General features: G+C 54.2%; 1 protein-coding gene across 1 annotated transcript in view; it reads right to left on the bottom strand.

The window, feature by feature from the left end:
• The window catches only part of Ksr2 (kinase suppressor of ras 2), a 197,574-nt gene that overhangs the window by 148,914 nt on the left and 23,867 nt on the right, over positions 1 to 24,793 (bottom strand). Inside the window, exons 2-3 of the mRNA XM_042669592.1 lie at positions 11,454 to 11,594; positions 9,189 to 9,339 (exon numbers count right to left, since the gene is read on the bottom strand). Of these exons, the coding sequence (XP_042525526.1) occupies positions 9,189 to 9,339; positions 11,454 to 11,594 (292 nt within the window). The remainder of the gene's footprint in view (positions 1 to 9,188; positions 9,340 to 11,453; positions 11,595 to 24,793) is intronic.

Genomic DNA, 24,793 nt, shown 5'->3' with positions numbered 1-24,793 from the left:
AACAACAGCCGCACAAAATTGCCATATTTGCAGGAAGAAATGAGGTGTCACCAGTGATTTTCAGAAAACTAATTAACAACCCGGCTAAAATAAATAAATGAAGCTAAGGAGAAAAGGGTATGAGACAAGCTATCTCATCTTAATATCATTTCTCTTTTGTTAAAAATGGATATGGGGGGGGAAGAAGCCAGGAAATTATTATAATTAAAATGTAATTGTATCTTCCTTGGGTGATTTTGAAAGCACTTTTAAATACTGAAATACTTCATGTGAAATAGCTCACATTAAGATGTGAAGATAGGCATGATCATAATTGATGGGATATATATATATATTCTTTTCTGTTTTCCAAATTTTTGTGGGTTATAAATGATTTTAATGTCCCAAAGAGAAATAAATGTTACTTGAAAAACAAATAAGAGACATCTAAGACTCCCCAAGACCCAGCTCAGCAGGGAGGGAGAAGAGGAGCATCTGGGTCAAGCTGACCTTGGAAACTCTGAACACAGACCCCTCAGCCCCTTCTAGGCTCCAGAGGCTGGTCTGCGAGCACGGGGTCATGGGCGGCGGGGAGGGGTGCTCTGCCTAACGCGGATGCTGATTGGATTAGAGCCTGGTTCTGTTTTCCTCTAAGTAGATTATGCTCTTCTTGAACTTGCTCCAGTGGGTCCCGGAAATGTAGCCCAGGACAGTCCTGTGGTTCGTTTTCTGAGCTCACTGGAATATGTTTAAGTATGTAATAATACATTTAAGCTTAATCAGATAAATCACTAAATCAGATCGTTATCTTTGAAATCAATTTGAAAAGCAAGCTCTGGCTGTAAGTCCTGGCCAAGGAAGGATAGACAGAAAGAGGAAGACTTGAGGCAGAGGCCAAGGTCACCATCCCACCCCCACCCCACTCCCAGCACCAAAGGCACCCCACCCTGTACCCTCCCTTCCCCCTACCCAGAGGCTCAGCTCAACAGATCTTCAGATCTGCGGTGATGGAGTCAGTGTAAAATATCATCTAGGCTCTGCCAGTCTTCAAGACCTTTTAGAAGACGCCAAGGCCAGAAGCTCACATGGGAACATCTGGTCGACCTCCCTATGGCAAAGCAACTAAACTCTTGTCTTCAGGCCAGACCCCTCTAAAAGCTGTGGTAGGTGAGTGGGATCCTTTGAGTCAAGATTAAGGGACAGGAGCAGGAGACAAGTCGGTACTAGACTTAGATACCTGGCCACTCTTTCTGGGAGACTTCAGGCAAGTGACGTCACCTCCCTGTGCCTCAGTCTCCCCATGTACACAATGGTCTGTCCACAGCATTGAGCTGTGGACAGTTTACTCAAGTTTACTCAGCCGTGTCTTTTACTGTTGCTGAGTTGTTTTTATTCCACTTCTTACCTAGTATATTTTTATGTGGACAGACAATATCCCTAAAGACAAGAAGATGCCTGGGAACATTCTTGTTTTATTTTAACAAATGTTAACAGAGTCAGGATCGAGGGGGGGGGTCATCAGAACATAATGGTAATCAAATGGACACCATCTTTCATCTCAAAGAAGCTACAGCGTGATGACACAGATGGGAAATAAACATGCAATGAAAACCTGGGACATGTGCTACCAATCAAATGAGCAAAGGATTCTGGGTGTTATTTTGGGCTGTGATGGGGGGGGGGAGAGTGGCAGAAACAGGAAGACTTTTCAACAAAAATATGCCTAAATATGCGTTCGCTATATAATACATTCAACAGGTGACAGCTAGGGAGGAAGAAAAGGATGGAGTGTCATGCTCCAGAGAGTGCAGGATAAACAGGGGTCCGGAGATGAGAAAAGCACACAAGAACTGCAAAAGAAAACGGGAAATAAACAAAACTGTAAGGAGCTGAATGAAGCCAGTGAGGTCCCGGGGAATCAGGCCCCGGGGGACAGAGGGCTTTGAACAGGGGACGTGTATGACTTTTGAGTCGGGATTTTGAGAGCTCACTCTGGCTCCACACAGAAGGCCTTGGAGGGAGACAACATGGAACAAGGACACCAGAGGGGAGGCCAGGGTCGTAGTTGCAAGAAGAGAGCTGAAAGAGGCTGTTTTGAAAACAGCATTAACACCACCGGGATGTATGAGGCATCATGGGCGCTGGACTGAAATGTGGACGACTTGCAACCAGAGAGAAGGCACCAACACTTACTAAAGTGAGGACAATTTTGGAGGAAGAGGAGTGGTCCCACCCCCGACACGTGAAGTTTAAGATTGCAAGCGATAGACCCAATGAGTGACTAGAGGCAAGAGAACCAGCAGGACAGGGTGCTACCTGAGAAATTCAGAGAGGAGAATGTCCCCCCAAAAGAGGGAGTGGTCTACGATTATAGGCTGTGCTAAGAGATCAAGAAAGGGAAGAGGGGTGTGTCTCTGATTCACCTCACTATCCAGAGCCTGCCCTGCAAGAGGCCTTCATGGATGTGTGTGGAAGGAGAGATGGGTGTGTGGGCTGCGTGTGGGCTGCGTGTGGGCGTGTGATAGATGGGCACATGAGTGGGAGGATATGGATCCATGGTCGGGCAGACAGGGCCATGGTTGGTCGTGTGCATAGATGATTGACAGATGGGTACATGGATCTAGTCATTGCTCTGGCCACAAATAAGTTAGCCAATTTCCTAAGGGAAGGATACTTTTTCTTTTTACATAATTTCCCCAGTTTAGAGAGTGCTTTCCACCCCATCCTTCCCCTCTGCATTCCACATAGCCATTCTATTTCCTCAGAAAGACCTTCTCCCACTTCCCTAGCTAGATGGCTCCCATACCCTTCCTCCCAGGATTTATCAGATTCTCACATCAGCACATTTCTTTGTTGGATGGTCCATCACCATAGGCAGGGTCCTGGCCCAGCACTGCCAAGTCTGCAGCATCTGGTAGAGTACATACTGTACAGGAGGGGCTGAGCGCCTAGATAGGAGATGGATGGGGAGACAGCTGAGGGGGTGAATAAAGAGACACGTGGCCAGTTTCCTGTAGGACACCCTTATGGTGAAGCTGTCCTGACATGGCTAAAAGAACGAGGTGGGTGGATGGATGGGTGAATGGATGGAAGGGTGCATGTATAGCTGGATGGGTGGATGATGATGCATAGATGGATGCATGCATGGTTGGATGGTTAGATATAGGGATGGGTGGATGGATATATGGGTGGATATGTGGATGAGTAGATGAATGGATAGATGGATGGATACATGGATGGATGGTTAGATATATGGATGGGTGGATAGATGGATAGATGGATAGTAGATGGGTGGATAAGTGGGTAGATATATGAATGGATAGATGGATGGATGGATGGATGGATGGATAGATGGGTGGATGGACAGATAGGTGAGTGGATGGATGGGTGGACAGAAAGAAGGACAAATGGAGATGGATGGATGAATGGAGCAAAAGGGAGAAAATTAGAAAGGAAGAAGGTGGAAGACTACATTTAAGGATCGTTTTGCTAGATCATCACTAGAAAGGGAGAGGGAGGGAGTCGGGAGGATGAGTGAGTGAATCCATCACTTCCTTCTGACCTGTGCTATGACAGCCACAACCTGACACCGTCTTGTTCCACCTCTGCCCAGCCGTCTGCTGCCGGAGCCCGCTGCACCTCCAGGGAAGACGCTTGCCCTCCTGGCCTGCAGCCTCGGCCAGGGTGCGGCCTCATCCTGTCCTGGGACCCTTGCTCCCACTGCCTTGCTGCACTGGGCAGGGACAGGCTACTGGCACTGGAGAGGAGGGGGAAGGAGATTTTTGAAAGGCCAGGGCAGGAAAAAACACCCACTAGACAAACAAAAGAAAAAATAATATATGCGTCTTCTAAGGGAAGGGTCAAGCCCTCTACTCTCAAAATATTCAGAAAATGACGAGGAGAGACACCTCAAGTCTGGAAGGTGACCTCCAGGGGGCGCTGGCTGGCCTTAGCAGAGGCAAGTGTTAGTATACATGCACACACGTGCACAGCTACAGTCCCCTGTATTTGCACTTGCTTGCGCTCGTGCTGTCTCTCTGTCTCTGTGTCTCTCTCCTGGTCCTGGGGCTTGAAGTCAGGACCTGGGCACTGTCTCTGAGCTTTTATACTCACACTCTTCCAATTTGAACCACAACACCATTTCCCTCTTTCTAGTAGTTAATTGGAGATAAGTCTCATGAACTTTCCTGCCTGGGCTGGCTTTGAACCATGATCCTCCTGAGGAACTAGGATTCCAGGCGTGAGCCATTGGCTTGCTCCCTCTCTTTTTTACAGATTGGTTCTCAGTGGCCCTGGATGCTCCTCATCACGGCCAGGGGCTGGGGATGGGATGAGCCGGGGCGGGGGAGGGAGGACAGACTGCCCTTTGGAGAAGAAGGAAGAGGTGCATCTGCTCGGGGAGGTGCAGGGCCCAGCCACCGCCAGCACCACAGCAACAAGGGGCCTCTCTCTCCCCTGGCCAGAAGGTGCTGGAGCTCTGCCTGGTGGCCACATCTATCTCTAAATTAACTTAAACCAAACTGGGATGGGCCAGAGCTTAAGGCCCAGACACTGGAGACCACCCACCCAGCCGGTGAGCAGGTGCGGGCCTGAGAGAGTGGCTCAGCTTGGGTTCTCTGTGGAGAATCAAGAAGAGGCATGACTGCCGAGCGAGGGCACCAAGTGCCTGGCACGGAGGAACGGTCCATCAGCACCACATGGTATTGTTATTGTTGTTGTGGTTGTTGTGTGTTTCTTTAACTAGGAGGCATTATATTGTCATTAAAAATATCTAAGGGCTGGGAAGGTGGCTTAGTGGTAGAGTGCTTGCCTAGCATGCATGAAGCCCTAGTTTTGATTCCTCAGTACCACATACACAGAAAAAGCCAGAAGTGGCATTGTGGCTCAAGTGGTAGAGCGCTAACCTTGAGCAAAAGCAGCTCAGGGACAGTGCCCAGGACCCAGGACTGGCAAAATAAATAAACATCATAAGCTGGTAAGAGTATCGCTATTTTGTAGAGAGGATTTGCAGGACCAGAGAGGTTGAGCAACTTTTCCTGACCTCAGACCCTGTGTTATTAGGCAAGCTGACTGGGGCCGCAGATGGTGCTGGAACTCAGGGCGGCCTGACCATCGGGCGGTCACAGGTTGGTGCCTTTCCCCAGCCAGAGCTCTGCGAGGCCTCACCTGAGGGGTGGGAAGGGTGGCCGGGGAGGAGGGAAGGGGGCCATGCACCTGGTAAGCACCCCGTGGGAAGATCGGACCATTCACTCACTCTCCCGGCTGTATTTCCCCAGGGATGTTGAAGGAACCTGCTCAGAAATGAGGCCGTTTCTTTCCTGCACACTTCTCACTGCGCTCACTAAGCCTGGGTGCCAGGAACCTCCACCCCTAGAATGGAAGAGAGACCGAAGAGAAAAGAGGGAGAAAAGGAAGGGGGGGAGGGATGTGCTGCGTCCTAGGGAAGCCTGTCTCCTTCAGATGATTAAACAGATGTTGTCAGAATTCTCTCAGCTCTGGAGTCTTTGAGGCAAGGCTCGGGGAGAGGGGAAAACAACATTAAAAAAAACAAAAAACTAAGCTATTAGCTGGCAACAGATTCCTCCAAAGAGACAGCTGGAATTCCAGCCACACACTCGTGATTCCAGAAGACAGGGCACTGTGTGGGTCTATTACCATTCTTATTATGATTATTGTTATCCCTGTTAGGAATACTGTCATTCCTACTGATCCTTCTACCCTGACTGCTGTCTTGGGAAAGAAAGAAAACAGAGGAGAAAGTCAGCTCCGGGGAAGGAGGTGGAAGGGAAGGGTTAGGAAAGTGGATGACAGAAGAGAGACGTGGCATGCCCCCCAAACCCCCAGCTTCCCGGGGAAGGGGCCGGGTCCCCCGGGGCAAGCGGCGCGGGGCGGCCCGGGTCGGGCACCAGGGCCTCCGGCCTCGTCCACGCGGCCTCCCGCCCCGGCCGGCCAGGAGCTGCGTCACCGGGCAGCAAAGCGGGGGACTCGGACTACCGTCCTCGCCAGCTCCGCCTCCCCAGGACCCGGGGGTCCCAGGGCTGGCAGGCAGAGCCTCGGGACGGTGCTCCCGGGCCGGCCTCGAGCCGCGATCCTCCCGTCTCTGCCTCCCGCGGCGCTGGGACTGTAGGTGTGCGCTGCCACGCCTGGCCCTGGTGTCTGTGGCTCCGGGTGGGTGTCACGCGCGTCTCGGATTGGGGGGGGGCTCGGGGTTCACGGGGGGGCTCGGGGTTCACGGGGGGGGGGCTCGGGGTTCACGGGGGGGGCTCGGGGTTCACGCAGGCGCCGGCCGGCCGGGCGGGCCCCGCCTCCTCCCAGGTGGACGGAGACCCGCCTCCTCCCAGGTGGACGGACACTCCGCCTCCTCCCAGGTGGACGGAGCCGAACAATGAGCACTCAAGGCCGCTCTCGCTCTCGGTTCCCCTCCCAGGAGACGCGGCCGGCTGCGGGCGGACCGCCAGGGGGACGGCCGAGGCTGGGGGGGGGTCCGCTTCCCAGCCCCGCGAGGGGCGGCCGAGGGGCGGGAGAGGAGCTGGGGACCCCGTCCTCCAGCGAGGGGGGGGGGGGGCCTGGCCTCCCGCCCCCCTCCCTGCCCTTCCCAGGGCCTTCCCCGCCCCCCCCCGCCCCCCCCGCCCCCTCCCCCCCGCCCCCCCCCACCACCCGCCCCCTCCACCCGCCCCCTCCCCCCCCGCCCCCTCCACCCGCCCCCTCCCCCCCCGCCCCCTCCACCCCCGCCCCCGTTGTGGCCGGGCTTCCCGGCCCCAGGTGACCGTGACCCCCACCACGACGGTCCGGCCCGCACCTCGGCCCCCGGGACTCGGACCCGCGCGGAGCCCCGGTTCGGGCCACGCCGATAGTTAAGGTGAAAGTCAGGAGATTCCACGCTCCCAGCCGGGTCCCAGATGGAAGCTTCCAGAATGGCGTGGAGCGGCCTGGGGCGGGTCGCCCCCTGTTGGACAGCGGCCACGCGCACGCGCATGCGCAGGAGCACGCCGCGCTCTCCCGGGCTGCGCCTGCGCCTGCGCCTGCGCCTGCGCCTGCGCCTGCGCCTGCGCCTGCGCCTGCGCCTGCGCCTGCGCCTGCGCCTGCGCCTGCGCCTGCGCCTGCGCCTGCGCCTGCGCCTGCGCCTGCGCCGTGGGGTTGCGATCCCGCCGTCACCCTCGGCCCCGCCCAGCCAGGAGCGCCTGGCTGGGCCAAAGGAGCTGGGGAGGCCGGGGCGTGGCTGGAGTGGTGTCCTGTGTGACACTCAGGGCTCGAGGGTCAGGGGTCAGCTCGTCTGGATCCGTGTTCTGTGTGACACTCAGGGCTCGAGGGTCAGGGGTTGAGGGTCAGGGGTCAGCCCGGTCTGCAGGAGCCGGGAGAGGCCACACAGGGACCAAAGCGCCGCCCGGCTCTGTCGTTAGAGCGAAGCAGCGCCGGGGAGGAGCGGGGCGCGTGGGGCCGGGCCGAGGGCCACCCCGGAGCCCGGGCCGGCCGGGACGGGCGCGCAGCGCACCCGGGCTGACCAGCGTGAGCCCCGCGGGGCCGCGTGCGCACCTGGGCGTGCACGCGGGGTGTGTGTGTGCGGACCTGGGCGTGCACGCGGGGTGTGTGTGCGGACCTGGGCGTGCACGCGGGGTGTGTGCGCACGGACATGGGCGTGCACGCGGGGTGTGTGTGCGGACCTGGGCGTGCACGCGGGGTGTGTGTGCGGACCTGGGCGTGCACGCGGGGTGTGTGTGCGCACCTGGGCGTGCACGCGGGGTGTGTGTGCGGACCTGGGCGTGCACGCGGGGTGTGTGTGCGGACCTGGGCGTGCACGCGGGGTGTGTGTGCGCGGACCTGGGCGTGCACGCGGGGTGTGTGTGCGGACATGGGCGTGCACGCGGTGATGTGTGTGCGGACCTGGGCGTGCACACGGGGGTGCGTGCGCGGACCTGGGCGTGCACACGGGGTGCGTGCGCGGACCTGGGCGTGCACACGGTGATGTGTGTGCGGACCTGGGCGTGCACACGGGGTGCGTGCGCGGGCATGGGCGTGCACGCGGGGTGTGTGTGCAGAACTGGGCGTGCACGCGGGGTGTGTGTGTGCAGAACTGGGCGTGCACGCGGGGGGGGGGTGTGTGCGGACCTGGGAGCGCACGCGGGGTGTGTGTGCGGAACTGGGCGTGCATGCAGGGGGGGGGTGTGCGGACATGGGCGTGCACACGGGGTATGTGTGCGCACGGACCTGGGCGTGCACGCGGGGTGTGTGTGTGTGGACATGGGCGTGCACGCGGGGTGTGTGTGCGCGGACCTGGGAGTGCACGTGGGTATGTGTGCGCACGGACATGGGCGTGCACGCGGGGTGTGTGTGCGCGGACCTGGGCGTGCACGCGGGGTGTGTGTGCGGAACTGGGCGTGCACGCGGGGTGTGTGTGCGGAACTGGGCGTGCACGCGGGGTGTGTGTGCGGAACTGGGCGTTCATGCGGGGTGTGTGTGCTGAACTGGGCGTGCACGCGGGGGGGTGTGCGGACATGGGCGTGCACACGGGGTATGTGTGCGCACAAACCTGGGCGTGCACGCGGGGTGTGTGTGCGCGGACCTGGGCGTGCACGCGGGGGGGGGGGGTGTGCGCGGACCTGGGCGTGCACGCGGGGTGTGTGTGCGGAACTGGGCGTGCACGCGGGGGGGGGTGCGGACATGGGCGTGCACACGGGGTATGTGTGCACACGGACCTGGGCGTGCACACGGGGTGTGTGTGTGCAGACCTGGGCGTGCACACGGGGTGCGCACGTGTGCATAGGTGTACAGGGATTGCTGGGATCTGAGAACTGCGGTTCAAAGCCAACCACGACAGCAGTTAATCACCAAAATTAATCACCAAACAGCTTGAAGGGAGCTGTGGCCTTAAGGGAACAAAAGCTCGAGGACAGGGCCCAGCACCTGAGCTCAGCCCCAGGACCTGCGCACTCCATCTCCAATTAAAGAGCAAAAAGCTGGGCAAGAAGTGTGGCGCAAGCGGCAGAATACGAGCAATAAGTGAAAAAAGCGCTAAGCCCTGAGTCAAAGCCCCAGAACTGGCAAAACAGAAGTCCAGACGGCACTCCAGAACGTAAACCCTGCCCAGATCTCAGATCTGGGGTCCTGCTCCCCCACACAAGGACCCAGAAACCACCACCCCTCTCAAGATCCACCCTCCCCCATCCCCACACCCACCTTCCCCCCCAGGCTGCCCAGCCCCCTCTGCTCACCTGACAAGTGCACGGCCCTCAGGCAGGACAGGGAGGCGTTGAGCCGGGCACACTCCTCGGGGTTAGCCCCGAACTTCTCCACCGTCTCACACACCTGCTCATCCGTCATCTCCAGCAGGTCTTCCAGGCTCAGCTGCCCGGGGCAGATCTCCTAGGGGAGGGCATGGAGAAGGAGGGTCACTGGGCCTGGGCCACGAGGTCCCTGTGGGCAGTCACCAGGGGCGGTTGCTAGGTGCACACTCTGTGCTAGTGGTGACCCTTGAGCACCTGGAGACACAACTCGGCATCCAGGGCCATGTGGCAGGGCTAGGGAATCGTACACAGTAGGGAAAAGGATGCCTCTGGACAGCCAAGGTAGGAACAGATATGCAGGGCTCCAGCCAGCAACGTGGAGGAACTGTGGCCTCACCGCTCCTGCCCCAAACCCTGCAGATTTGTCAAACACAGATGTATCTATATATGCATGTAAGAGCAATCAATGGACCGGAGCGCCTGTGGCTCAACGCCTGTAATCCTAGCTACTCAGGAGGCTGAGATCTGAGGGTGGGAGGTTCAAAGCCAGCCTGGTCAGAAGCATCCGTGAGACTCATCTCCAATTCATCACAAAGAAAGCTGGAAATGGCTCAAGTGGCAGAGTACTAGCCTTGAGCAAAAGGAGTTCAGGGACACTGCCCAGGCCCTGGTCTAAGGACTAGTGCACACGCGCATGCACACACACACACACACACACAAGAGCAATCAATGGTAACGATGTAAAAAAAAATCATTGTCATTTAAACTAAGTCATCATGATCCTGGGCTAGGTGATATCATGGAGGTCTCCTGCCTTCTTGTGGTCATCCCTGAGTATTACAGCAAAACGCAACACACACACACACACACACACACACACACACACACGCACAATTGGAGGGATGGACTAGGCCAGGATGATAGCGTGGAGTTCTGCCCTCTTGTGGCTGTGTCTTGTATTACAGCAAAACACATTAAATTGGAGGGAGGCTAAGCTAGGGTGATAGTATGGCATTCTCCTGCCCTCTTGTGGCTGTGCCTTAGTATTACGGCAAAACACAGACATTAAATTGAGGGTTGGCTTCTAAGCTAGGGTGATAATATGGAGTTCTCCTGCCCTCTTGCGGCCATGTCTGAGTATTACAGTAAAATACAGATTTCCACTTCAAATTGGAGGGAATGGAGTCTAGGCTAGGGCAGGACTCCAGGATCCTTCTGCCCTCTTGTGGCCATATCTGTACATTACAGGAAAATACAGATTCCCACGTTAAATTGGAGGAATGGATTCTAAGCTAGGGCAGGATTCCAGGATACTTCTGCCCTCTTGTGGCCATATCTGTACATTACAGGAAAATACAAGATCTGTATTAAATGTAAGAGCATTAAAATACAAGATCCATATTAGATGCACATTAATTCCACATTAAATTGAGAAGGAATGGGGGAGGGGAAAGGGAGGTAGGAAGGGAAGAAGGGTGGGAGATAATTGTCCACTCAAAAGGTCTTGAAGGTGTGGATGATTCTACCTCTGAAATTCTCCCTGTAAAGCCTCGGTAAAGTGACTGGACGGGGAGGGGGGGTTCAACAATGACTCTGCTTTTACAGAGAGAGCGTGGCTCCACTAGGTCAGGGCCATGGAGGGTGTGGCTCCTCCTGGAGTGGGGACACCCAGCCTGAAGGGGGACACTAGCCAGATGCTCTGGTTTGGTTTTGCCATTGGGAAATCACCTGCCAGGCTGAGGCCTGAGGTCTGCCAGACAATGAGCTGGACATTCTCTGTACATCAGGCCAAGCCAGTGAGAGAAAGGGAGGACCACGCTCCCTGTGGCTTCCACGTGGGAAGACCATGGCTCTGACCCTGTGATTCAATATCTCAGCCACATCCCACAAAATGCAATCCTCAGCCACAATGCAAGTGTCCCACGTGGCAGATGGAGCCAAGAACACGGATGAAAAAGTATTCCCACTGGGAACCAAGTCTCCATGGACAGCTCTGGACTGAGGGAAATGACTTGGCTAGAGTGACTCCATTAAGTATGAGGGCTGGAAGGCTTTCTAGCTGACTCTGAAGCCATGCCCTCAGCCAGCCTGTCCAGGAACTTCAGAGATCCTGGCCACGTTAATTGAGGACCTACTATGTACTAGGGACAGTGCTGGACCAGGGGAGGAATGGAGCAGGTGGGTGCTGGGTTCTGGGGGTGGAGAGGGAGGAAAGGGAAGGGGAAGGGAGGGAGCAGGGTGGCCTCTGGTCACCTCCACGACTTCCTTGCGGACATCCACGATCCGGAACCAGTGCCGGAGCTGGGGGAAGCCATCGAGTTCAGCGTTGCGCTCCTGCAACGCCACCTTCTTCTTGCAGGACAGCTGCCGGCTGAAGTACTTGACCAGCTTGCTCTGAGGAGACAGCAACAAGGCCCTGCTCAGAAGCACTGACGTCAGACCCAGAGGGAGGAAACCTGCCCGCCCCAGCCCCGGCATCCCCGGATGGGGACAAGGTGCTTCTGCTTCAGTGAGAGCATCCCTCCACCTAGGATGAGGATGCTTGCATCTCCCAAAGCCTCGCATTCTGGAAGCTTCCAGGCAGATGCAGCCACAGGTCACTGCCGTGGGCAAGGATTCATGGAGTGCATACAGGACCAAGTTGGTTCTCTTGCACTGTGGGGCTCAGGTGAGAAGCAAGAGGCCTGGCGCTGGAGGCTCACGCCTGTAATCCCAGCTGTTCAGGAGGCTGAGACCAGGAGGATTTGGGTTCAGAGCCCGCCTGGGCGGGAAAGTCTGCTACACTTTAACTCCAATGAACTAGCAAAATGCAGGACTAGAGGCAGGGCTCAAGTGGCAGGGCAAACCAGCAAAATAACAAAGAGGGGCTGGGAAGGTGGCTCAGTGGTAGAGCGCTTGCCTTGCATGCATGAGGCCCTGGGTTCGATTCCTCAGCACCACATAAGCAAAAAGAAAAAAGCCGGAAGTGGCGCTGTGGTTCAAGTGGTAGAGCGCTAGCCTTGAGCTGAAGAGCTGAGGGACAGCGCCCAGGCCCAGAGTTCAGGCCCCACGACCGGACCCAAAAAAACAAACAAACAAAAAACAATAAAGAAAGAAGAGGAGGGAAACACAGCAAGATTTAAAAAAAAAAAAAAAGGAAACTATATCCGTTCATGAGCACTTTTACCTAAAACGAGAAAAGTAATTCGGAAAATGCAATCATGGAAGGATGTTTTTCAATCTCTCGATCCTCCTTCATAAACACTGACCTGGGGTTTGGACTGTGGCTCAGGGATGGAGTGCTTGCCTAGCATGCATGAAGCCCTGGGTTCCATTCCTCAGCACCACATACACAGAAAAAGCTGGAAGTGGTGCTGTGGCTCAAGTGGTAGAGTGCTAGCCTTGAGCAAAAGCAGCTCAGGAACAGCGCCCAGGTCCTGAGTTCAAGCCCCACAACTGACCAAAAAAAAAAAAAACTGACCCGGCAAACAGCAAACCAGAGAACACCTCGTTTTCGACTATAGTCAGGGCCCCAACCCCAGCGGCCACGAGATATTCCCTGAGAGCGCACGGAGCCACCCGGCCCCCGCAGACACCGGGGCTTAGGACAAACACTTGCCCAGCAAGTCCTGAGCTCAAAATCACCTCAGGTGGCCCGGAGAACACGGCGCCTGCCTGAGACCAGGCGGCCGAGGCTCCGAGTCTCAGCCGCCCCACGGCCACACCGGGCTGGCTGGAGAGGCTCCAGGCCACATCCCCAGAGACAGCCATCCCCAGACGAACCTCCAAACCTAGAGCGGCCATCAGCTGACCAACAGCCGCCTGAGCAACAGCCCCCTCCTAGGCAGGACCAGAGTTCGAACTCAGCGCCTTGCGCTTGCTAGGCAGGTACTCTACCTCTTCATCCATCCCACCAGACCTTTTTTGCCCTTGTGATTTTTTTTTCACAGTAAGGTCTCACACTTACACCTGGGCAGCCAGAACCGCGATCCTCCCTTTTACATTCTGAGTCGGAAGTAAAGCGGGGCCTTCACAAGGCAGGGGGCGGAACTGGGGGTGGAGAGACAGACACACCTCACACATGGGTGGCTCACGCCTGCAATCCCAGCTACTCAGGAGGCTGAGATCTGAGGATCACAGTTCGAAGCCAGCCCGGGCAGGAAAGTCCACGAGACTCTTTCTCTCCAATGAACCACCAAGAAAAGCAGAAATGGAGCTGTTGGCTCAAGTGGGAAGAGCACCACCCTTGAGTGAGAATGCTGAGGGACAGCGCCCAGGCCCCAGGTTCAAGTCCCAGGACCGGCACACAATGTCAGCGTGTATCAGATGCGTCTGCAACTGTTCCCTTCGAGTGTGCGGGTCGGGAGAGCTCAGCTGACGTCGCTGCTCCAGGCTTTTAGAAGAATTCACGGCTGCCACGTTCATAAGCAAGAAAGCCTGGAAGCCACCGACCCCTCCGCCCGGACGGCAGCAAGCACCGGCAGACGGAGCCGAGAGCAGACGCGCGGCCTGGCCGACCCGTGTCACCGAGCCGGGCACAGGGCGCCGCCTGCTTCGCTCTGGTGGCCAGGTTGCAGCTGACCTGGTTTTTTTCTGTTCCCTTCTCCAAGGTGATGTTAGAAAAAGCAATACTGGCATGTCCGCGGCAAGTGGGGGAACGGTTGGTTTGTGGGGTTTGTTCCCCTAATCTAGGTTGGGTGATTTTTCGTGTCTCCGCACACGAGGCCACGCACCTCCCCTTTCCTGCTTGCATGATTTTTCTGACAGTATCTTGACCCTGATCCTCGTTTGAATCCTTGACACACGCTGGGAGGACAGGTGTGTGCCACCGTGCCCAGCGTTTACTGGTTGAGATGGGATCTCATTAACGCATCATCTGGACTAGCTTCAAACCTCCTCCAATCTTTACCTCCCTTGTAGCTGGGATTATAAGCGTGAGCCACTATGCCTGCCTTGGTAGCCATTCCTGCCAAGCCCCCCAAGGCTGAGGACACGGAGTTATTGTGACTGTTTATTTCTGGGGGTTCTTACTGAGCCAACCCCTCTGATGGTACTTTTTTTATTATTCAGCCTTCACCATGACTCCATGCTATACACGACTCCTGTCCCATGCCCTAAACAAGGGAGCTGTGGCCCAGGTGAGTCAAGTATTTGGCTCAAAGTCAGCAAGGTACTAAGTGGAAAATAAGGTATTTGTGTGTGTGTGTGTGTGTGTGTGTGTGTGTGTGTGTGTGTGTGTGTGTGTGTGTGTGCATGCCAATACTAGAGTTTGAATTCAGGACCTTGGTGCTGCCCCTTAGCTTTTCTTTGTTCAAGGCTGGCACTTGACGCCTTGAGCCACTCTGCTTCTGGCTTTTTCTGTGATGAGTTGGAGATAAGAGTCTCACAGACAGGGGCTGGGAAGGTGGCTCAGTGGTAGAGCGCTTGCCTTGCATGCATGAGGCCCTGGGTTCAATTCCTCAGCACCACATAAGCAAAAAAGAAAAAAGCCAGAAGTGGAGCTGTGGCTCAAGTGGTAGAACACTAGCCTTGAGCTGAAGAACTGAGGGACAGCACCCAAGCCCAGAGTTCAGACCCCATGACTGGACCCAAAAAAAAAAAAAAAAGAGTCTCACAGACTTTCCTGCCCAGGCTGGCTTTGAACCACGATCCTCAGATCTCAGCCTCCTGAGTAGCTGGGGTGACAGGTGTGAACAGCTCCCAGACAAATCAGGATTTAACCCAAGTCCAGCAAACTCTTGTTAACGCATAAATAACTACACGGGTTTGACCCTAGCGCTGCCGACACAATAGGAATATTCCCTGTCATCACCACATGAGAAATAGACTCCAAAAAATACAAAAACAGTTCCATGGATTATTCTTCACAGTGTCCACAGAGAAGCGATCGCTCCTCCGAGGCCTCTGGTCCCAGGCGCTCTCCCCCACCCTCTGCTGCAGGGCCATCAAAGGCAGGGGGCAGGGCTGCAGAAGGTGGTGAGTTTGATTTCTAGGGCGCCCTCAATTCAAGTGCACGCAGAACAGCACGGCACAAATGTCCATCTTCACACAGACACAGAACTCCTGGAAGATGGGCGTCCTGGCCAGGTCCAGCATCTGGCAGCACTGCTAGGGGTCAGAGTGAGGGGGTCTCCTCCCTTTTGCCCCCCACAAACTTGGGCTTGGCTTCTGCAAAGGTGGGGGGGGGGGGGGAACAGCCTGAACCTGAGGTGCAATTCTCCATCTGCCCACTGGGGGGCGATCTGGCACCTCCACGGCAGATGGAAAATTTCCGCAGGCCCAACTCTGAGCCTGGAATCCAGCCTTATTACTGTACTGTGTTAGCAGGTTGATAAATTTAGCAGCACAAACAACAAAAAAAAAAAAAATTAAAAAGTCAAGACATGTGACAGAGCTAAAAATAACCGTGTCTGAAATCCCTAATGAGAAACAGGAAATTTGGCACTCAGACTCTTCACCGAGACAAACCCAGTGTGTTTAGGGGTTTGCTCAAGCAGGAGGCCCTGCCGGATTCTTCGGAAAAGCAAGAGGGAGCCAGGCCCAGTGATACACACCTGTCATCCCGGCCACTCAGGAAACTGGGTGGATGTGAGACTCTTAGATCAGCAATTAAAACAGATTGGGGGGCGGGGAGCCAGAAGTGGGGCTGTGGCTCAAGTGGCAGAGCACCAGCCTTGAGCGAAAAAAATAGCCCAACAAGAGCACAGGGCCTTGAGTTCAAGCCCTAGAGAACAAGAATACTACCACGTAGATAAAGAGTTCTGCCTGTCTCCCTCCCCCCCCCCCCCCCCCCAGCCTTCAGGGCCTGGCTGGGCATGCAGTCGGCGCTCCATACATTCCCCCTGGTCTTGACATGAACCAACATCATGGAAACTGGGCATCGGGGCTCTAGGAAGGAACCCTAAGTCCTTTAGGGAGTGGGTGTGTCCAGGACAAGCCCAGGTCCCAGCAGGGCCAAGGCCGGCTCTGGTTGGTTCTCAGACTCCAAGAGGATAATGAAATCACTGCCGGAGGCCCAGCGCGGTCCCCGGTTGTCAGGGCGACCACTGTCACAACATCCCCGGGTGCTGGCTGTGCGGGGCACCTGACGGGGAGAGGAGGATTTGACTGGCGGCCTGTTTAGATCCACAGGCAGATTCACTGCCCTGGGAGGGCCAGAGCCAGGAGATGGCTCCCGCCTCCCTGCCCGCACGAATCCCGGTGAGAACAAGGGACCCTGGCAGCACCCCAGCCCAGCCCGGCCCCCGCCCCCTAGCTTTGGGTTAAAGGCTCAGGACTGCTTGTGGCTTCTTTCCCTTCACATATACTAATGCATGTCGCCAACAGGACCACATCCCCAGTTAAATGTGGCTATTCTAAATAAACCGTGAAATGACACTGTCTTCGCTGTAGCAGCAGCTCAGCTTTCGTGAGCACCTGCTACGTGCCAGGCATTATAGCAAGGTTATCTGAGCCAGGGTGCTGGTGGCTCACGTTTGCAATCCTAGCTACTCAGGAGGAGGCTGAGATCGGAGGATTGTGTTCAAAACCGTAAGAGTTTTTCACTCCAAGGGACCATCAAAAGGCCAGACGTAAAACTGGGGCTCCAATGGGAGAGTGCCAACTCTGAGCAAAAAAGCCAAATGAGACCGTGAGGCCCTGAGTTCAAGTCGCAGTATGAGTGCGTTGATTTGGCTGATGCGTGGAAGAATTAAGAACCGGAGGGGCAGACGTAGGCACAGGGAGGGGGTCTGTGGCCTGCCTGGGGTCACCTGGGAACCCCAGACGCCACTGCCCAGGACCAAGACTGTCATCACCGCGCACACACACACACGCACACGCGCATCAAGGCTAATGCTAGCTGGCTGCTCACGTGTACCTGGGGAGCTTGTTAGAAGCGCACAGGCCGAGCCCCGGTGCGGCCTTGAGCAAGCCCCGGAGGCTCCTGGGGCCGGGGGCTTCTCCGCTCTCCTCTAAACGAGGTCCCCGGGCAGCAGACCCAGCAAGTTCCACCCGCCCTGCCCTGTCCTGCGGCAGCCCGGAGCCCCGGGCTCCTCACACCCAAGTGATGAGATCTGGAGAACAATCTGGAATTGGGGAGAGGGCGTGGAGGGTGGCCAGACCCTCCCCACCCCACCCCCAAACCCTGACAAGCAGAACAACGAACTTCTGTCCAAGTTGTCGGCACTCCCAACTTTGTTTTTTGTTTTAGAACCTGGGTAGAAAGAAAATAAACAACGGCACACGTTTCCATTCAGGCTGGCTTTAGGGGAGCTTCTGGATCTGTGGAGCTTAAACAGCGCCCGAATTGGAGTCCATACACACTTTCTCCATCTTACACCTACACGCCGAGCCATGAGACTCCTGGGTAAGTGAGACAGGTGGATGGTGTGTAAAAATGGTTAAAATCCAGCGCCCGTGGCTCACCCCTGTCACCCCAGCTACTCAGGAGGCTGAGATCTGAGGATCGAAGTTCAAAGCCAACCCCAGGCAGGAAAGTTCATGAGCCTCTTACCTCCAATGAACCACCAAAACGCAGGAGCTGAGCTGTGGATCAAGTGGTAGAGTGGGAAAAGCCAAGGAAGAGCTGGCGGCACTGAGCTCAAACCCAGCCCTCTGCACACCCCCCCCAGGGAATGTCCAAATATCAAAGAAAAAAGTTGTGTGTATTTTACAAGATGGTGTTGTCCGCCCCTGGCTCAATCTCAGCACCACAAAATACAAATACAACAAGCAAACAGAATTGTATCATAGCGCCCGTGCTACAGGTTTAGAAACTGACGCACAACCTGCCCGCTCCAAGGCTCCAGCATCTCCCAAGCAGGTTAGCGGTGGAGGCCGGATTCGAACCCAGGTTCCCCAACACCAAACCTCTGCCCCCTGCCCCGCTTCCGCCGACTTCACACTCAGGCCCTGTGCCCTGCGGGTCCCACACCCTGAAAACTTTCCACCCAGATCCCCACTGTGTCTCCGTTAGCTCCTCGGGGACCATGACGCTGGCCTCCCCAGGGCTGAGATTTTCCACATTTAGCGTCAGCCCCGAGGAAAGTTTTGTTAGAAAGTGGGGGCTATTTTTAAATCATGAGACTTGGGCCCTCGGTGTGGGGCACAGAGCCTTACATCCTGCCCGCCCCTGTCCCCATTTCAATTCAAACCCCCCCCCACCGCGGGTCAGCTCTTCACGGGGGGCCACAGGACCCCCGTCCCCTCTGAGGACAGCAGCAGCACACACCTGCGCCTTTCCTGTACACTTCCCGTGCACATGGCTGCCTTCCTTCTCTCAATAGAGCCCCGAGTTCCAGATTCTGCCGACCGGCCTCCCACAGAGCCTGCTCTTCTGCAAACACTGCTCTCCCATCCCCAAGTCTCTGTGTGTGTGTGTGTGTGTGTGTGTGTGTGTGTGTATGCCTTCGGAAGGTTCTAGAAACTTCTAGAAGAAGCCTGGGAGGCAGAGTTCCTGCTGACTTTCACAGGAGGATTTCCCCCTCCTCCTGGCTGACAGCCACCATGGGACATCCACCTGCTAAATCTTGCATCACCTCTGAATGGAGTCATGGGAAGAAGGCTGGGCCAGGAGGTGGGGGCCTGGGCTCCAGGCGCGTGGGAGACAGCCATGGCCGTCCCCGGGAAGAGCTGCTGGCATTCTTGCTGGAGCCAGTGTCACCTGTGGAGACGCACCGTCACCCCTCTACCCCAGGAAAATGAAAATGTTCCGGGTAACAGGGAATTAGAGGGCAGAATAATGCAGGGGAGCAAGTCCCCCATCACCCCTTAGCTTACGCCAGCCCAGAAATGCCTGGAAGTCTAGCGTGATGGGAAGAAAATAATTGGAATACGTTAATGTTTCTCATTTCCCCAAAGAGCAACACTCACAGCTCCGTAGTTATATTCTTTCATCTTTTCGCTTGCTTTTTTCTTTCTCTCTTTCTCTCCGTTCAGAACTCCTCTGGCTTTTATCCCTAGCCTTTCAAGAGTTGTGTTTTTGTTTTGTTTCTGTTCTTTACAAACCAATTTCTACTTTTCCAAGCTTTTTCTTTTTCTTTTTGCCCCTACTCTGGTGTCTGGGGAGAGGAACACATCCACCACGCTAGACATCCACAAAGCTGCTGCCCAAAAGCCAAACCTGGCCCTCCCTTTGTGTTTGTCAATAAAGTTTTATTGGAATGCAGTCGAGCTGCTTGTTCACATGTTCTATAGTGGCTTTTATTCCACAACCGCAGAGCTAAGGGAGTTGACACAGAGAATGACCTAGAAGACTTAAACCACCATGTGTCTCGCTTGCACGTGTGTGTGTGTGTGTGTGTGTGTGTGTGTGTGTGTGTTCTGGTGCGTGAACTCAAGGCCCTTCGCTGTTACTTGGCATTTTTCCCCCTCTCAAGGCTGGCACTCTACCACTTGAGCTATACTCTCTCTTACAGCTTTTTTGCTGGTTCACTCAACATACAAATCTCTTTGATTTGTCTGCCCGAGCTGGCCTTGAACCCCAATCCCCAGATCGGAGCCATCTGAGTAACTCAGATGCCAGGTCTGAGCTCCTGGGTGCCAGCGACCACCTGGCTCTTTATACCAGTGTTTGCTGATCCCTGATCCCCATTTACACACCAACTTTATGAAAATCTATACACCTTGTGCCACATGTGTAGAGAACACCCCGCCCAGGCCGGGCTTTGTCCCAGCCTCTGTCCCCTCCCTGCAATCCCCTCGCCCAGCCAGCCAGACCTCTCCCCTGGGGAAACACCCTCAGTACAAGCTAAAGCTAAGCTCCGTGCAGGCCTTGGTCCGGGTTTGAGAAGAGGCGAGCTATGTGAAATCTGAGGATGTGGGGGATGCTATGTCATCAGCCCCTCAGAAATCTCCAAGCAGATGCCCATGAATACAACAGGCCCCACACCCCAAATCTGTGGAGAATGGTGCTTCATGTTGAAGTCTCCCACAAAAACATGGCTGGAGAAGTTTCGAGAAAGGGCTGCGTAAAAATGTGTGCACGTGTGTGCGTGTGCAAATCATGAATTACACTCCAGCAGTAGCCTCACACTCCTTGCTTACCAGCCAAAGTCAACCATAAGAAGCAATCAGCAAAAGCTGTGAGACCTTGTACACGTTCCTGAAGCTCTCTGAGCCTCCGGAAGCATCACGTGTGACCGTGGTGTGTTTTCCACGGGGTCACTGTGAGGATCTGACAACCAGGTGTGTTTCTAACACTGGCAGGAGCCGGTCCCACACACCTACCAACACATCCCTGTCCTATTTTCCTCTCAGTTCCATTTTGTCACTGGTTTGAGAAGAATTACGGTAAGAAAGATTACAAATCACGAAGAAGGAACACATAAAAACCAAGGTTTCCTGATCACCAGATGAGACCAGCTAGGATCTCGAGTGCACACTGTCCGGCCGGGGCTGGGACTGCACATGGCTAAGGACCCAGGCATCCATTCATATCTAACAGCGGCGGGGGGCGAGGGGGGGCAGACAGTGTGACACCCCCACCTTGTCAGGTTTAGCAAATAGAAACTAGAACACATTAGCCAGACCCCTGACAGGGGCTCACACCTGTAACCCTAGCTACGCAGGAGGCTGAGATCTGGAGGATTGTGGCTCCAAGCCAGCCTGGAGAAGAAGTCTTAGAGCTTCTTGTCTCCAATTCATAGCAAGATGCTGGACTGGAGGGGAAGGGAAGGAACTGCACAGCCTGCTTTCTGGAGAGACATGGACAAACCCAGCAGCTTCCCTTTATTCTGGTCTGATTCCTCGATTTACCAAGTAGAAGACTAGGGGCAGCAGCAAGGATGGGTGCTCCGGCCCCAACCCTGGGGGATCCTCACCCTCGGTGGGCAGGGGCCTCTATGAGAAGAACACTGCTTCGCCCTCTTCCTTCTCATGGTTATTCTGCTGGGGGGAGGGGAAGGGACCCAGGAAAGCCCCTCCCTGAGTGGGGCCCCCTGTGTCTCAGATCTACTCAGCAAGAGGTCTGGGGGTGAGATCCAAAGTTCTGCACTTCTCCCAACACCCCCCTGGGGCCTCCCCAAGGAGCTGCGGGAGGGGGGAGTGGAGAGGTTGAACAACTCCCTCAGGGAGAGGTGAGCAAACGGGGAAACAGAGATCAGGTGGCCGTGGGCAATTAGTGGAAGGAGCTAGCCACAGAGCCCCAGCTGCCTCTCACCCAGCGCCGGGGCGCAGGTGCTCAGTCCAGGCGCCCAGGGTGCCACTGAGGCGCGCGGCTCGGCTGAGATCTGGTTTCCAGGTAAGGAGGAAACAGCTGGGCCCCTGCGCCAGCGCCCCGAGCGGGGACCCAGCCACGGGGCACCGCTGACGTCAGTGGAAACTCACCCCCCTGCCCTGACACACACAGAGATTACCACACAGAGCTCAGAGGGAGAATCGGGGAATAGGAATGGAAAATTCTGGAAAGATACCAAACACCTGGAAGGGCACAAGGCGAAAGGGAGGTAATCTTACACCGTGTAGAGACAGAATGCAAATTGGAAGATGAATGCCATGGCCTTCCCAGAAGTGTCTGGATTTGGGAACTGGCAAACCATGTTCGCTTTTCATTTCTTTATTTGTAATGATTATTTTTCCTTTCTTCTGGCTAGGAGAGGATGTAACGCTGCTGTCATAACTGTCTTTTCCACTAGCACCAATTTACGGAAAGAATATTCAAAACAAACATACTGCTGGTCTTCTAGAGAAAAAAAAAGAAGAAGAAAAAAAAGACCTAACTGGCAATGCCCAGTAGGAGCTGGCAGATTCTAGTCGGGTGAAATTAAAGTGATAATTAGTTTCCAAGAAGGGAAAAATGGAAATATGGAAAGGAAACATTAGGGTGTTTGCAAGAGAGGAACACTGACGGCGGTCAACGTATGGTAAGGCACAAATAATTTCCATTTGTATTTTATGTCCAAACAGAAACGATTTATATCCAGGACAGCACACTGGAGAACATATCTAAATGAACTTGTTTTATAGCCACTAAGAGTCATCAGCAAGCAAATGTCAGGGAAAAAAAATAACTTGAAAACTCATTAACTTTGACTTTGACTTTGTTTATGCTTTTTTCTTTTTCTTTTTTTTTTTTTTTTTTTTTTTTTTTGAGAACTGGTTACTGAGCATGTCCAGCTTTCTCCTGGATTACATTTTTGGTTGTTTTTTTTTATCCCTCATCTTGCAGAGAGAATTGCTTCCTAAGAAATCAAGGCTGCTGGAATCAAGGCAAATGCACAAACACAGCACACACACACACACAACACAGCACACACACACACACACACACACACGGGATCACTTGCACAACTTCAGCCAGGCAAAAACACTCCTTAGCAACCAGGTGTAGGAACAGAACTGGAAACTGAGGATCAAGTGTATGAGAAAGGCCCTTCCTCCTATAGGGGTGAGCCCACTGCTGACATCACCCCACTTCCCCATGACACAAGTGTGCAGCTACACCGTCAGATGCTCTGGGTGCCCACAGAACTCTGCTGTCAAAGACGGTCCAATATGCTGTGGCCCTTGCAAAAATGGGGCCACTGGGGGAGATAGAAAGGACTATCTTGACTCCGAGCAAACCCAGGCAAAAGTCTGTGAGACCCTATGTGAAAAATAAACTTCAAAGTAAACCAGGCATGACAGTTCATGACTGCAATCCCAGCCATTCAGGAGGCTGAAATTGAGAGGATTGTGGATGGAGGCCAGCCCAGGCCAAAAATGCAAGATTATTTGAAAATGTAAAGCCATAAAGAGTGGGGAAAGTAGGTAAAGTTGGTACGGCACCTGCCTAGTAACAAGAAAGAATTCAAACCCCAAGACTAAAAACAAACAAAAACTAATAATAAAAAGGCCAGAGTGCTATAGTGAAGACCCTGGCTCAAACCCCAATAACAAAGGAATAAACACAGCATGTGAAGTCTTAACTACTGCAACAAACAAATATTCCATCCCACACCAGGTGCTGGTGGCTCCTGCCTGCGTCTTAGCTGCTCAGAAGGCTGAGAATCTAGAGGATCACAGTTTGAAGCCAGTCTGGGCTGAAAAGTTGGCAAGACTCTTATCTCCAATGAAACAGTTAAAAAGTAGGGCTATGGGGCCAAGCAAGAGTCAGGCCCTGAGAATAAATAACTTTGGTGTGTGTTTTATGTCAAGATAGAAATGATTTTCACCCAGAAGCCCACCCTGGAGAACATAGCTAAGCAAACGTGTGTTATAGCCAGTTGTATATGATTGGCACTCTACTACTTAATTAAGCCCCTCCTCCAATCCACCCTCAGCTCCTTTAACCTAGCCACTTTAAACCCACTCACTTTACCCGCTGGGCATCTTCTCCACAATATCACATGGGGAAGGGCAGTCACAGGCTTAGGGAAGTTCAGGCATCACATCACATGAAGTTGCTCTGTCCAGATCCCTCCCTCCAAGTAGCAGTGCTGAGAAGGATTTGTTTCTGAATCAAATGCTAACTGCTACCTTCTCTAAAGGAAAAAAAAAAAAAACCACCCAGCCAGGCACCAGTGCCTCACACCTGTCCTCCTAGCTACTCGGGAAGCTGAGATCCGAGGATCACGGTTCAAAGCCAGCCCAGGCAGGAAGGCCCCTGAGGCTCTTATCTCCAATGAACCACCCAAAGAGCTGAAAGTGGAGCTGTGGCTCAAGCGATACAGTGCTATCCTAAGTTCAGGGACAGCGCCCAGGCCCTGAGTTCAAACCTCAGGATCAGCACAAACAAGAAAAGAGAAGCATCCTCTCAGGCTAGGATAGCAGGTGGGTATCTGTCTGCTGACTTCTTGTCTTACTTGGTATATGTTTTCTTTACAAGTCCTTGGTAGGTTGTTAGTTTCCTGAAGGCAAAAACCACATGTCCCTCTAATATTCCTTACAGGGCAGGCAGTCCATATACTTGCTGAACAAATTACACAATTTATAGTGAATAAGTGCTGAACACAGGATCCGATTTCCACACCTCAATACATCACTAGGGAGGGAGCCAGGGGTTGGTTTCCACTGTCCTGAGCCTGGTAGCTACAACTCAGATCCACACATCTTGTTACCTCTAAAGGACAAGAATGAGGTTGAGTATGTCAGGTGTGCTGACTCCCCATTGGTCACCAGGCTCTCTGTGTCAGGTGTACTGACTTCCCATTGGTCACTGGGCTCTGTGTCAGGAGTACTGACTTCCCATTGGTCACTGGGCTCTGTGTGTCAAGTATGCTGACTCTCCATTGGTCACCAGGCTCTCTGTGTCAGGTGTGCTGACTTCCCATTGGTCACTGGGCTCTGTGTGTCAAGTATGCTGACTCTCCATTGGTCACCAGGCTCTCTGTGTCAGGTGTGTTGACTCCCCATTGGTCACAGGCTCTAGGCATCAGGTGTGTGATTTCCCAACTGAATACATCACTGACTTGGATAATACTATTTACCAATTTCCTTATTGTTTTTCCATTTCCTCCATACCATGGACACAAAAAGATCTGGATGTGACCTAAAACTCTAAGAGGTACTGTGTTAACCCAAAGTTCCTGGATTTTTCAAGGTCATTAAGTATCAGAATATGAAAGTCAAGTTCTACCAAGGTCAAGATCACTGGAGTTCAGCGAAGGTCATTGAGAAGCTACCTCCCTACTGTTTAACTATTTGGATCTCTGACC

This window comes from Dipodomys spectabilis, unplaced genomic scaffold, assembly GCF_019054845.1.
Source record: "Dipodomys spectabilis isolate Male_0828 unplaced genomic scaffold, ASM1905484v1 ptg000499l, whole genome shotgun sequence".
Taxonomy (NCBI): Eukaryota; Metazoa; Chordata; class Mammalia; order Rodentia; family Heteromyidae; genus Dipodomys; species Dipodomys spectabilis.
This window is presented reverse-complemented; position numbering and strand designations above follow the sequence as displayed.